The sequence below is a fragment of the Silurus meridionalis genome, chromosome 3 (genome assembly GCF_014805685.1).
Source record: "Silurus meridionalis isolate SWU-2019-XX chromosome 3, ASM1480568v1, whole genome shotgun sequence".
In the NCBI taxonomy this organism is placed as follows: domain Eukaryota; kingdom Metazoa; phylum Chordata; class Actinopteri; order Siluriformes; family Siluridae; genus Silurus; species Silurus meridionalis.
The window spans coordinates 9222853-9236730 of record NC_060886.1 but is presented as its reverse complement, the minus strand read 5'-3'; the positions used below and the strand labels follow the sequence as shown (position 1 = coordinate 9236730).

General features: G+C 35.6%; 2 protein-coding genes across 2 annotated transcripts in view; one reads left to right on the top strand and one right to left on the bottom strand.

Moving 5' to 3' along the window:
- tfg (trafficking from ER to golgi regulator) overlaps window positions 1-10815 on the top strand; it is a 32707-nt gene extending 21892 nt beyond the window's left edge. Inside the window, exon 8 of the transcript XR_006924922.1 lies at window positions 10780-10815. The gene's annotated coding sequence lies outside the window, so the exon portion shown is untranslated. The remainder of the gene's footprint in view (window positions 1-10779) is intronic.
- Window positions 1-13878, bottom strand: part of LOC124381801 (target of Nesh-SH3) — a 39068-nt gene that overhangs the window by 10729 nt on the left and 14461 nt on the right. The window contains 14 exon segments of the mRNA XM_046843670.1: window positions 1692-1771; window positions 1878-1983; window positions 2796-3005; window positions 3894-3983; window positions 4234-4347; window positions 4442-4495; window positions 5812-5862; window positions 8229-8360; window positions 9023-9094; window positions 9465-10104; window positions 10107-10747; window positions 12058-12138; window positions 12238-12283; window positions 12399-12442. Coding sequence (XP_046699626.1) covers window positions 1692-1771; window positions 1878-1983; window positions 2796-3005; window positions 3894-3983; window positions 4234-4347; window positions 4442-4495; window positions 5812-5862; window positions 8229-8360; window positions 9023-9094; window positions 9465-10104; window positions 10107-10747; window positions 12058-12138; window positions 12238-12283; window positions 12399-12442 — 2361 coding nt within the window.

The following is a 13878-nucleotide window of genomic DNA, read 5'->3' as shown; positions in this document are numbered from 1 at the left end:
GTTCTTTCCTAGGTACACCTTCTACCACTTAATCTAACTCTTTCCATAACTTTTCCTTTTCCTCGATCTCACAGCCGACTTGTGGAGCATAAGCACTGATGACATTTATCATCACCCCTTCAACTTCCAGCTTCACGTTAATCACTCTATCAGAAACAGAAACAGATCTCTTAACCTCCACTACACTCTTACTGTTATCTTGATTCAGAATCACTCCTACACAATTTCTCTTTCCATTCACACCATGAAAGAACAGTTTAAACCCACCTCCAATGTTCCTGGCCTTACTCCCCTTCCACACAACATATCTACCTTTCTCCTCTCTATCATATCTGTTATCTCTCTCCCTTTACCAGTCATAGTACCAACATTTAAAGTACCAACCCGAACCTCCACTCTCCTACACTTCTCCTCTTCCTGCTGTCTCTGTAGACGTCTTCCTCCTCTCCTTCTCCTCCTTTGGCCAACAGTAGCCCAATTTCCACCGGTACCCTGTTGGCTAGCAATACCTGTGGTGGTCGTTGGTAAACCGGGCCTCGACCGATCTGGTATGAAATTCTGATTTGTGATCCGCATATTTGATTTGGCACATGTTTTAAGCTGGATGCCCTTCCTAATATTAATATGATGTGAGGTCCAGTTACCAGCATGTCTCTAAAACAGGTAGTAGTAATGGCTACTTTTTACTTAAGTAAATTCTTCTTTACTTTATCTTGAGTAAAAAAGTATAGTCAGTACTTGAACTTTCTTTTAAAACATGAGTATCTGTACTTCTACTTGAAGGATGTGTGTACTTTTGCCACCTCTGATTAAACTGACCAGAACTTGATACAGTTAGAATCAAGTATTCAGACTGACCAGAGTATAAAGTGAAGAGTATTTTTCAAACTTCTTGTGAGTAAGACTCCTGGGGTTGAGCAAGGGAAAGGCTATAATTACAACAGTAGTGGTTAGAAGCTAAAAATATTCAAGCGAGAAATTATCCACTGAAACATTTTGTTTTTTTAGTTCTAAGAATTCTGGATATAATTTGACCAAATATTAAATATGAACATAAGTACATGCTAATATAATTAATAAATGTGTAGAAAGCCCTCTCTAAAGAGTCGCATAGCCCTCGAAAGCTCCTGCACAAGGGTTCTTGAGTAGTATACAGAAAGTTTTGAGACAGAGAGCTATTCTTAGGGATCCTCATTTGCTTGGTTCTGTACTTTGATTATATTCTGCCTCGCTAGATCAGACAGTGAATAAGTGTAAACGTAAGAATACAACTCATTTCTAAAATAAATACTTATATTGGTTCAGGCTCAGGAAAAGTACCGCTATTCTCTGACTTTTCATCTTGTTTCCTATTCACTCTGGGTTTTTTGTCATAAGGTTTAAACAGAAGTCTTGGCTGACAGTTGATTGATCCCCAGAAAATCAGAACATCCAGCTTTGGACAGTATTAAAATAAACACAGAACTCTAACCTGGATTGCAGTGGAGTATGGCATGTTGAAAAGAAACACATCTGGTCCAATCAACCTTGCAATCAAATACTTTGGCTTGAAGTAGTTGTAGTAAGTTTGTAAACCTCATTGCGGTTTTGTGGTTCAACTTGGAAACCAAAGCTTTGGCCGCAGGACCTAATGCTAAAGGAAAGTATGGATAACAAATGAAGTAACGAGAACACTGGACTCTTCTTCATACCCGATTCAGTGTTGAAGGACACCGGCTCACTGGATGGTCCTGAACCAAGCTCATTTTTAGGTGTTACTGTGAACTCATAACTAAAGAAAAAAAAAGGAAAAAACATGAGAGATATGAACTCTCTGTGTAATAGAGCAAAACTCTATGAGTTAGTGACACATACAGGCAAGTGTTCAGTGTTTGTACCTGCTCTCTGGTTTCAGGTTCTCCACAGCTGTGTGTGTCTGATTGGTTGTTACAACAGATACAACTTGTCCATTCGGACTTTTAACTGAAGAAGTGACTTCATATGCTGTGAATCAAATGATGTATGTCAACAATTAGTCTCAAATGTCCAGTCTTTCCTTGTACACTTTCTTGTATTTGTATAAAAAAAAATATGGAAAGACCTTTTAATAAACTTTTATAATTATTATTTTTTATTTTTATACTTTCTACTTTTTAGTCGACTTAAGGTAAAAATGTTAGTATAATATTATATAAAAACTATTATAATTATTATTATTAAAATAAAACTATTAATATCAATAAGATATTATTGGTTTATTATTATTTATATAAAAAAACATTAATTTTATATATTGGTATAATAATTCAACAATAGTTCCACAGTCTACAAACAGAAAAAAATACCCCTCTCTGTATTAAAGTATAATAAACCGAAATGACTGTCCATATACAATTAAATAATATCAGAAAAACTTTAATAAGCATTAGTAATGTGTTACTGATACTATGACTGAATCACTTTTTGTACCAATTAATTAACCCTTGAACACCATAAGAAAAATAATATATGTAATCAGTTTGTGGTAGTTATTTGGCCAAAGTGATGTATGTGATTCTACCTCATCAACATCATATTAACTTCAATCTGCAAATTATTTGATTTCACTTTATATATTATTAATTGTTTACCATTTATTGTAAAATTCATCTTGTAAAATGTCACAACTTTTAATTCGTCAAATTGTTAACTTTTTCCACTGGGATTCATAAATTTCCCTCTGGGATGAATGAGGTCATCTATCTCTCTAACTTGCTAGTCATAGCTAATCATGTAACAAGGACAACATAAACATGTATTATTGATGCTCAGGTTACCTGTTGTCTCATTATCGGTTCCATCCCAATCAATAATGACGAATGAGGGACATCCCTCCACAGTAACCACAGTGAGGTTGGTGGGAGCGGTCTTGGGTGGGCCTGAGATGCTTGTTACTTCATTTTCTTCTTCAGGGAAGTGGCTGAGAGCATTAGTGACAGAACATGGCTTCTTTGGAGGCTTGTCTATCTGATAGACCACATGAGGTGCTGCAGACACAGAGGATCAGATACAGAGGATTGGATACAGGTCCTACAGCTATGGTCATCTTTGAAAAACATGCATAGCCTGAAGAATTATATACTTCACTCAGATTTGGACACAGCTGTTTGATATTATGTATTGCAGTCATTTAATAATTCAACTTTGTTCCATTCCAGTATAGAGACAGATAAAGTGATGACTAGCCCTGTGCATTCAGCCGTGCTGAGAGCTGGAATAAAATTAAATATAAGCTTCATACCAGGCAAGGACTACGCTACTACTACTAATGCTTAGAAACCTGTATTTTTTTGTCTTTGATATGAAAGTGCATTTAATGATTTTTTTTCCCCTTTCTATTTAAGCTGTAACAATGCTAAACTTTTAAGTATTTACTGTCAGCCTCCCACAGTTGAACAATTAGGTGTAAGATGGTTGCAAGTGCCATACAAAACAAATATACAAAACAAACAAAAAGACGAACAATAATCATGTAACCAGATGATAAAACAAGAAGCATTACCTGAAGCAAGAATAACAGCAGCTGTGAACATTATTTCCATTTGTACACCTGCATCTACTGTATGTATCTACTGTTACAGATACATATAGTTTGAGATAAAGCATGCAACAGCATGATGCATGCAACAGCAAGATGCATGCAATATGATGATATTGCATGCATCATGCTGTTGCATGCTTTATCTCAAACTACTGCATCATCTGTTATATTTATTTCATGTAACCTTTTTGACTACTGGTATACAGCATGCTGTTTATCTTTACCTGTTACACATCATTTTTGTTATCCGCACTACTGTTTCCATGCTAATGAATTTCATTGTTTCTGCACTAAGGTGAACCTAATCTGACCTCATAAATAATCGTTAACTTACCTATAAAGCGTTTCTTTCCCATTGGGTCAACTTCAGAGACAGGAACAGAACTAAATATGGAGGAGTTGTCACCAATGTTATACCGGCTACCTGTAAGTGACGAGCCATAAAGAGAAATCAGAAAAAAAGATGACAAGAAGGAAAACAGAGCTCAAAACTGTTGACTCCTGATTGAGACAGGATTGTGTTTTTAAGCATAATGTACAAAATGGTCTTCAACTCTCATTAAAACTTAGTTCATACTTCTCACACTAGCACTCTTCAGTGCATCATAATCACCATCACAGATTAAAAATGAAAGTAATAAATGAAATGAAATAACTAGAGTTTGGATTCATACCATTATTAGCAAAAAATGGTGTGGTTGTGGGTGTCTTTTGATCCATGATAGGAGGAGCAGGTGAAGGTTTCATATCAGGTACTGCACCCACCACCTTTAGATCAATTACTTTATCTGATGCATCATAAAAATAAATACACACATTTGTTATAATTTATGTAACAAACAATCAACTTTAAAAGTAACTAAGTGTATACAGTGAGCTTACCGTCACTCTCATCTTTGTCCACCTGGTTTGTCTGCTTCTCAATTTCATTTAATTCTGGAAAACATAAACTGTGGTTAAAGACTTATTACAAGAGCCACACAGTGGGACTTTTGGACATAAGTAAAATAAAGATGAATAGCAGGTCCAAAATATCAAACAAAGAAGAAAAAAGCACATGGAAAAAGCCAACATATTGTATGCACATTCAACATAGAAGAGGAATTTATAAATCACATTGTAGACAGCAGAGTGCTCTAAAATGATAAACTGCACCATTTAAACATTATGAAGCTACAATTCCTCATCCTACCTTTACAGAAAAAAAGATATAGCCAAGAGTATCTTCCAAAGCATGTGCAAGAAAGTTTCATAAGGAGTGATGGGCTTTCTCAACATGAAATGCATTATTATTGTAAAGTTGAAGACATTTAGAAAAATCATTTGTGCTTTTTTTGTACAGTTGTAACTCCATGATATCAGGACAGTGTCCTCAAAATCAAGGTTATGTGGTCAGTGACCAGTCCATGAGCATGGGAAAGTTCTATTTCCAAACTAAACGGTTACTCAAAGCAGCTCTGTCACAAGATCACGCCACACAAAAATGTTTAAACTCTTTCGAATTGGTTATGATTGATAGGCAATGGCCATGGTGTTCCTGTTGAAATTTGTTTTGTGTGTTACAGACTGTAAACGTTTGAGGAAGATTGGGCTGGTTTGCTGCAGTTTGATTTTTTGTATCAGTCGGATTTTATTAGTCAGTCAAAACAGAGAAGCAATCATTTAAAATCTATATTCATTTATCAGTTGTTCGTGTTTTGCCTAACTACAAGATTTTAGTATTAGTTTACTAGTATCACTTTTTTTTCTTCTGTGGAATGGCATATCAATATTTTCTTTTGCCTGGAATTAGCTTTAAAGTTAGTCTCTTCCTAGGGAACATCTAGCATGCTTGTTAGTGTTGTATGAAGGCTTAAATGGGAAGGCCAAGCCCTGTTGTAACATTTTACTATGCATATTCCAAAAGAATGAAAAGAGAATTCTATTTTTCTGAGACAGCTACTGAGAAAAATAGTTTTACATAGAATAACTAAAATCAGAGCAGCCAGAAATTTACTCGCTTGTGCAAATAATAAACCAAATAAAACCTGCAAAATGTACAATGTACAAAGACATCTATTATTCACTATATATATATATATATATATATATATATATATATATATATATATATATATATATATAGTGCCACATTCATTTAACACTCAGTAACTGCCATAATGACTCATAAAGATGAGATATATATCTATAGCAAATTGAACATCTCCTTGTGAATGTATCAGTATGACCTGAGTATTATCAAATATTATTACCAGGCTTTTTAGGCCCCTTGTGTGATTTGTCCCAGTACTTCCCATAGTACGCTGTAGGAAAAAGAAAAGCTGTTACTTGTGTACAAGGCAAATTAAAACACACTTTATATAAATATACAAAACCACAAAAATGAGACAACATATTATTATTCACCTGAAATTGTGATATGAAGGAAGGATTGTACATAAAAACAAAATGTATTTCTGAATCTTACTGAAAAATAATACGTCATGTTGATTATAATAACCTTATAATAATTGTTTTTTTAATGTTTCAGTCTGGTTCTTCTATAATTCTGTAAAACAGCCAAAAATGATCAACATTTTGTTTTGACCAAACATACTCTGATATCTCTATTTTAAGAAAACAGAAATATGTTTTACTGAAATGATGTCGAAAGGTTTTTGTTTCTTTTTTATGTTTTGTTTTCTTTGTCATTTCTAATCTTGCCTTGATGTTCTGCCTAAATATTTCACTCTGGGTAAGCAGCCAGATTATAGTTATCAAAGCAATCTGTCTTCCTAAAGCTGTCTGAAAATTGTCCCCTTTATTTAAGCACAGAAGATCCATTAAGGAGTATATACATGGGCTTTAAAGGTGAGTTTCATCATCCTTCCACCACTTCCATAGCTGCAGGAAATAAAATAGGGTCTTGAATATATTTCAGAAGTCGCTGTGCAGTCAAAGTACCAATACCACTTACACTAGTAGAGTCAAGCACAGAAGAGGCATGTGTACTGTAGCAACAACAAGGTGACTTACATTGGGAGAAATAATTATTTGATCCCCTGCTGATTTTGTGAGTTTCCCCCTTACAAAGAAATTAACAGCCTAGAATTTTTATTGTAGGTTGATTTTAACAGAAAGAGAAAAAACTTGTCCCTGATGTCCTTTGACAGCTCTCTGGTCTTGCCCATGTCGGTGGAGAGATTTTAATGGAAGATTGATTCTGTGACTGATGTCTTTTTTTCCAAATAATGAGTTGATATTGAGATTACATTCCTAAAGGGACAGAATTAATTAGGGTCTGTGTAAGTCAGAATTCTTTCTAATTTGGTACGAGATCGAATACTTATTTCACTCGATCAAATACAATTTAATTTTTAACCCTTCTTTAATGTTTTTTTTTTTTAATGGATTTTTAATATTCTTTTTTCCTGTTAAAATAAACCTACCATAATTATAGACTGTTTATTTCTTTGTAAGAGGAGAAACTCACAAAATCAGCAGGGGATCAAATTATTATTTCCCCCACTGTACATAGTACAGTAACATTCCTCTATGATTTAGACCTCTATGATTATATGGAAAATGCCTTAGGGTCTGGTTGAAATTCATTCAGTACAGCATCTCAAGCATTCCTAAATGAGGTACTCAATGTAACAGGTTTGATATAATGTGCATTGAGGAGATTCCTTTGTTTTCACATAATCATGTTTTCCAGATTCTTCACCTATCTACATCAAACTAAAAAAAAAAATTGTTCTTGAAATACTTTATAGTTTAAAAATATTATTATGGAAGAAATTCCAAAAGTGCTAAGTGCTATAGAAGGTCTTGTTTCACAAACTCCATGATACTGAACAATCTTTTAATTTAGCTAAAAATAAATGCTGGTGGTCTTCATTAATAATGATGTCATGCTCTTTGTATTTTATCAAGTCTGTGTTAAATCTAAAACCCGAAAACAGCTGCCTTGTGGTCTCTTTAAATCCCTTTCCTGTACTGAAAATTCAATGGGTGGCACTGACTTCACTACAGATGCACCACACTCATAGCGCTACACCACAGTTATGGTAGTCATTTTCAGAAGCTTGTCCTCTTGCACACCTAGATAAGCTGCACACAGCTATTGAGACGTAAGTATTTGGTAATTAAGAAATGCAAATGCAAACATCCTCAATGTTAAAACTTGGTAGATGGATTTAATTACAATACTATGTGATTCCTAGGGTTTTCTTGAGCAATCAGCATGATTGGAACTGATATACCGTAAACCATTGGAACAAATCAATGGTCCATTACTCTAATAGATTGACTCTATTCCAGAGTGTACTAGGATACAAACATCCTTCTTTCCATGTTCTTAGGAACCCACAGGAGTGGTTTCAGAAAACTAAACAAAAAATGGTTCATGTCTATTACCAATAAGGCATGCAAATACAAAAGATCCATGCCTATCAACAGTGTAGACTCCACTCCAAATTCCAACCTGGACAGACAGTCTGGCTCTCAACAACCTCAAACTTAAATATAAAGATTCCAAGCCAAGGGATTACACTATGCTATGAATTAGAACTGCCTGTAGATCAGGAGAAAAAAGACTTGTGATTATTCAACGCTTCTGATGCAAATGAATGAACAGCAGAACAAACAGAGTGAAAATGGCTTTTCAATGAAAAAACTCTAATATTACCCTGTGTCTTGGCAGAGGAGTTGGTAGGAGGCATCCTTATTGGATTTGGAAGAGAAACTGTAGAGAAACGCTTGGTTACTGTAGGTGCTGAAGTGTGTGCCAAAAAATCAGATGTTGAAGATGTGTCTTGGCCTAGGTAGACATAAACATGATTAGCAATTCCAAGGTGATGAGAAATATTCGGTTGTTCTGGTTGGATGAGGAAGAGGACGGTGGTGGCGGAGTGGAGACAGACAAGAAGCTGCTTTTACTCTGTAAGTAAGGTTGTAAGAAGGTGCCTGAGAGTCCTGTGGAGACAGACAATGAAAGCATTGAGACAGACAGTGCAGTCGTAAATGAGTACAGTGGTGAGAGCAGATAAGATGAGAGAATTCCAGAAAAGGTGGTGCTGTTTCAATGTTACTAATAAAAGTTAAAGGTACCAGTTAACAAAGATATGCTATCTGGTGCCTGTGTTCCATTTATACATTTTCTTTTAATGAGGGATGAGTATGATGTAACAGTACAGTGCAGCGTTTGGTGGTTGACTGACAATGAGGTTTAAAGAACATTGACTGAGTGTAATACAGTAGTTATAGCACAAATGAAGTGTTGGCAAGGATGGCATGATGGCTTTGTGGGGAAAAAAAAGGCTTAAATGATGCAGTTGATGGTATAGGTGATGCTTGGCAGCAGTCTTATATGAGCTTAATTTAGGTGGTGTTATGCGATGTGAAGTCACAGTGCCACGACATGTGAAAGACAATGGTTAGGACCAATAATTGTGGAGCCTGAAGACACATTGATATCATTACCCTGGTTCCTATCCGTTGCCCCACTGACAAGAACAGGCTTTGTTAGATGTCCATCCAGTGACTGGCTCGGAGCTGTGTGACATGGAGAAGCTGACTCAAAGATGAGATTTAAATTGCAGTTTGAAATATTATCTTCGTGTGAGTTTTACTAAAGACTATGGGTTATATCCCCGGCTGTGGATTATAGGTCTATAAAAGTTTTTGGCCTGAATTTAGTGGGACTTTAAGGGGAATTCTTGATAAGATGTTTCGGTAATATTTAGTCATCTAGAAACATTTGCTGTCTTACTAGGGAAGTTTTTACAAAATGTATTCCAGGCACTATTATCTTGGAAGTAATACATCAAGGATGATAAGCACTATGCTTGTTGGTTAACAGTTTTCAATTGAGGCTGTTTTAATACATTGACTTAAGTGATAAGTAAACAACAGGAGAATTTACCCTTTTTGCTGACTGGGGAGATCTTGGTGACCGGCTTCTCTTCACGCCAAGGCAAGTAATGGGTGTTTGGTTTTTCTGAAGGTGTTTGTACTGGTTGCATTGGCTTAGTCATGAGGGTAAGCTTGGTTTGATAATTTTGCCATGTGCTGGTGTTAAAATGTTTCATTGTAGAACTTGTTGGGTAAATGTCAGGTTGTTTTTGGAATTCAGTAGTGCTTAACTCCTCTAATGTTTTGCGTTCATGTGCCAATTTGGGTTTTGTTATAAATTTTGGGTTTTGTTTTGTGACAGGCTGTTGACTGGACCTGTAGTTAGGTTGGTATTTACCTGTATTGGATTGAGTTTTGATTGGTTGGGGTTGTTTTCTGGGCTTCTGTTGCTTTTTTGGGGGTTTGGATTGGGTTGTGGTAAGTTTGGGTTTTACTGTTGTTTGTTGGATTTTCTTATTTTGGGTTTTAATGGGTTTGGGTTGGTTTGTTTGAGAATGAGATTGCATCGTAGTGGGTTGAGTTTTAGTTGTTCCTTGCTTGCGTATTTCCATGCTATTTTCTGCCTTAGTCGTGCGGGGTTGAGTTTGTATTGTAATGGGTTGGGGTTGAGAAGTATTGGGTTGAGATTGGGTTGTGGAAGGTTGGGGCTGGGTTATAAGGGGTTTGGGTTGGGGTTGGGTTGTAATAGATTGGGTTTGGGTTGAGTGGGGATCAGATTTTTTGTGATTGTTTCAAGCGTCATTTTGAGTTGGCCTCTGGTTGTGCTGGGTTGGGACTGATTTAAAATAACCTGAGGATGTATTATATAGGGTTTAGGTGACCTGGGCTTTGGTTGGGCTGTTTTAAGAGGATATTTGGCTGTGTGTTGTTGAAACTGGGTTGTTCTAAGTTGGACTGTGAATGGCTGTATTGGATGGCTGGATGTGGATGGCTGGATATATTGGTATTTTCTTGTGCTAGACTCGGGTTGGGGTTGGGTTGGGTTTTTGAGTTGGGTTCTTTTCTTTGGGGGTAAGTCAAGTTGAGCTTTAACTGTGCTGGATACTGCAGTTTTGGTTGTGTTGGTCTTTGTGTTGGGTGTGTTAAATAAAGTTTTATTTGTAGGCATTTGAGATCCGGTTGTGTGAAATGGTTGTTGGGGTGACACTGAAAGAGATGATGTAGTAGAATGGTGAGTTTGAATATTGGTGGTTGTTAAATTACTCATTGGTGTGTGAGTTGATGTGAGTGTCTGGGTCAAGAACAATGAATCTTCAGATGGACTTGAGGTTCCTATGTCATCGCGTCCTGGTCCTGTTCAAAGAAGAGATATGATAGTGCCTTATTGTGTGTGTGTGTGTGTGTGTGTGTGTGTGTGTGTGTGTGTGTGTGTGTGTGAGAGAGAGAGAGAGAGAGAGAGAGTGTGTGTGTGTGTGTGAGAGTGTGTGTGGGAGGGTGGTTGTGTGTTTCTGTTTGCCGATAGTGCATTGTAAGTGTATTGGCTTTGGAAATATTCAAAGTAGTTGGGAGACAAATTTCCACTTCTTAAGGGAGCTGAAGATGCCTTTAAAACTTATTTGAGGCACTCAATGCAATATATGGACAACTTTTTGGAACATTGAATCATTTAATGCAGTCAGTGTGTTCTGAAACAGGATTGGTTGCAGCATTCCCTATACATATTGGTTTGACGTTTTTGGTTTCTACCATTAAACTTTACAGTTGTCCTTCATATAAGCAACAATATTAATTTCAGAGCGAAATCCACTAGAAAACTGTATACTAAAGTTCCACCAGTAAAGTGAATCTTTGTCTCCCTTCTCATTGTGATGTGTACTGCGAGAAAAATAGACCTAAGGGGAAAAAAGGTTATGATTAAGTTTCAAAATGTCTTGTGAATTTAGCTGTATATAGAGGAGTATGAAATGTACACAGTGGACAAGTGATTTGGTGAACCAACCTTGTAGCTACCCTTGTTGGATCTTATCCCTGAGACTTATGGATCATTATTATGCTGTGCTGGGATATTAAGCACTGTATTCTTAATGGTACAGTCATGGTACCAGTAAAGGAATACACGCTGTGAAATTAACTGTAGGTATACAGTTTAAAATGATAATTCACACTGTAAATCTTAAACCAGTCAAATAAAGTCAAATAAAGTTCACCAGTACTGGTTGACTGTTAATAGGAGGATCTCATATGGTAGTCATACCTCACAAAATGGCCTGTGATTGTAGCACAAGGTATGTGTACTTAATAACATGACCACTGAGTGTATATTTTATACATACTCCTACATACCCATCACTTGTGCAATATTTTATTAGTACTGTCTGATTAAAAATTGTAAACTAATTATTTAACTGGTAAATCAAGCACAGAGCATTTTCATCAGGCAAAATCAAGAGTAGAAACGTATACGTACAGTAGATCGCTAAACATCATCGCATGCAAAAAGCAAAAATTGTGTTTCAGTGCAAATCGTTATTGAATATAATCACCATACAGTAATCAAAAGCTTTAATGGATTTTTATGTAAAAAAAATAAATCAGGTAGTCTATGAGAAATTCACAAAGTTTAAGCAATCAGTCATTAAAAACTGCCATTGTGTTTTCATTACCCAGAGTTACCCTTGGTATAGGAGGAGGTGCTGTGTGTCTGAGGACAGAAGCTGGTCTGCTGTGAGTCACATTATGCACAACTGCAGAGTGAAGCGCATCACAGTGAATCAGATTTTCGACAATTATGAACATTTCTCTCAATGTAATTTGTTTTATTATAAATGGAGAAAATATCTTACTAGGAACTGAGGGGGAGAAAGCTTGAGGGCTTTCGGTGATGGGCTTCTGTAGGAAAGAGAAGTTAGACTTACAAAAAAGGGAAAGAAAAAAGGACAAGGAAAGGAACTTAAAGACAGGTGGAAAATGTGATCAACTTAAAAGCTAAATATGATCGACTTACATCAGGCATCAGAATGTTCTCAGAAGTCGGTGGTTTATGAGTGTCTATAAGTAAAAAAAAAAATATCAGAACATGTGATTACAAAAGTTTATATGTTTTAATTAGCCAAGTGGAGCTTGACAGTACACTTCATACTCTTTAAACAGACTAAATAAGACAAAAATAAATGCATTTTATAGCAACTAGACACTTTGTGTGTTGGGTTCTATAAATGTTCCTTTATTACAACAAGAAACTATGTGGAGACAACATATTTATGCCTCTATAGAGAACTGAACTATAAACATTACCTGCTTAGAGCTTTTAATAGAGCTGGAAAATATAGACCATTTTCTCTGACATAGAGGCATACCTATATACTTCTTTAGTCAAATTCTTTTAGATACAGCTTACTACACTGAAAAAAATGATAAAAATGAGGCTTTTTAAGGCTGCAGGTTTGCTGCTGGAAGATAAATGTTTTGGATCCAGCTTTAGATATTTCCTCCTATTATTAATACATGTTACTGTAATCATTTTCTGGCATAAAAGTATTTTATGACACAATTATTAATATGGGAACATGGGTTGACATTAAACTGTGCCTTGAATTATTACATAACAAACTCATGCCATTATTGTTTCTATTGCTGTCTGACATGCACTCATACATGAGCACATCATTCCTATTAATATAATTGTAAAGATAACAATGTTATGATTTTGTATAGCCCCAACCACAAAACTAATTCCTGGCCCATGCTTAGATAGTGCTATCATTTGATGCAGTTTGTCTTCTGGTGTGAAGTGTAAAATGTTTTTCAGTGGTGTTTTTAAGCATTTTTACTTTGTTACTGTACTAATGTACATATTATACGTATCTTAACTCTTACTTATACTTAACTACATTTTAATATAAAATATTTAAATCTTTAGTCCAATAGAAAGATCAGAAAGATATGCCTTTACTTGCTACTTTTATACATCCTCCATTGAATATACTGGAAAATCACAAGCATAAACCCACAATTCTGGTGACAGTTTGTCTGAAATAAGTGTCTCACTGTGTGTCTGTAACAACAAAAATCTCTCTCTTTTAAAATATTTGAAATGCAGGAGAATAAAACTGTGATATGCACAGATTCAGGACCTTTGCAATAAAGAACATTCAAATTTAAATACCTTTTTTCATGCAGAAATTTAAAAAGAATACTTTTTTTTACTGGAGTTATAAATAGGCAGCAGATTCGAGTTTTTACTGAAACACAATAATCATATACTTTCTTTAACACTGCTACTTTTGTTGTGCCATGAATATACAGTATACATTTGTCCCTAAAATTATGCAATTTTGGTTTCAGAAATCTCTGCACTGTAACTAGTAAAAAAAGAAAATCGTGTCTCCCTGTTCCATCTGTTTACAATCAGAAATTAAATGGAGTATGGATGAAAAAAAATTTACTCCTGGATTTGGACCAAGAAGGAAAAGATCCAGCTAGTC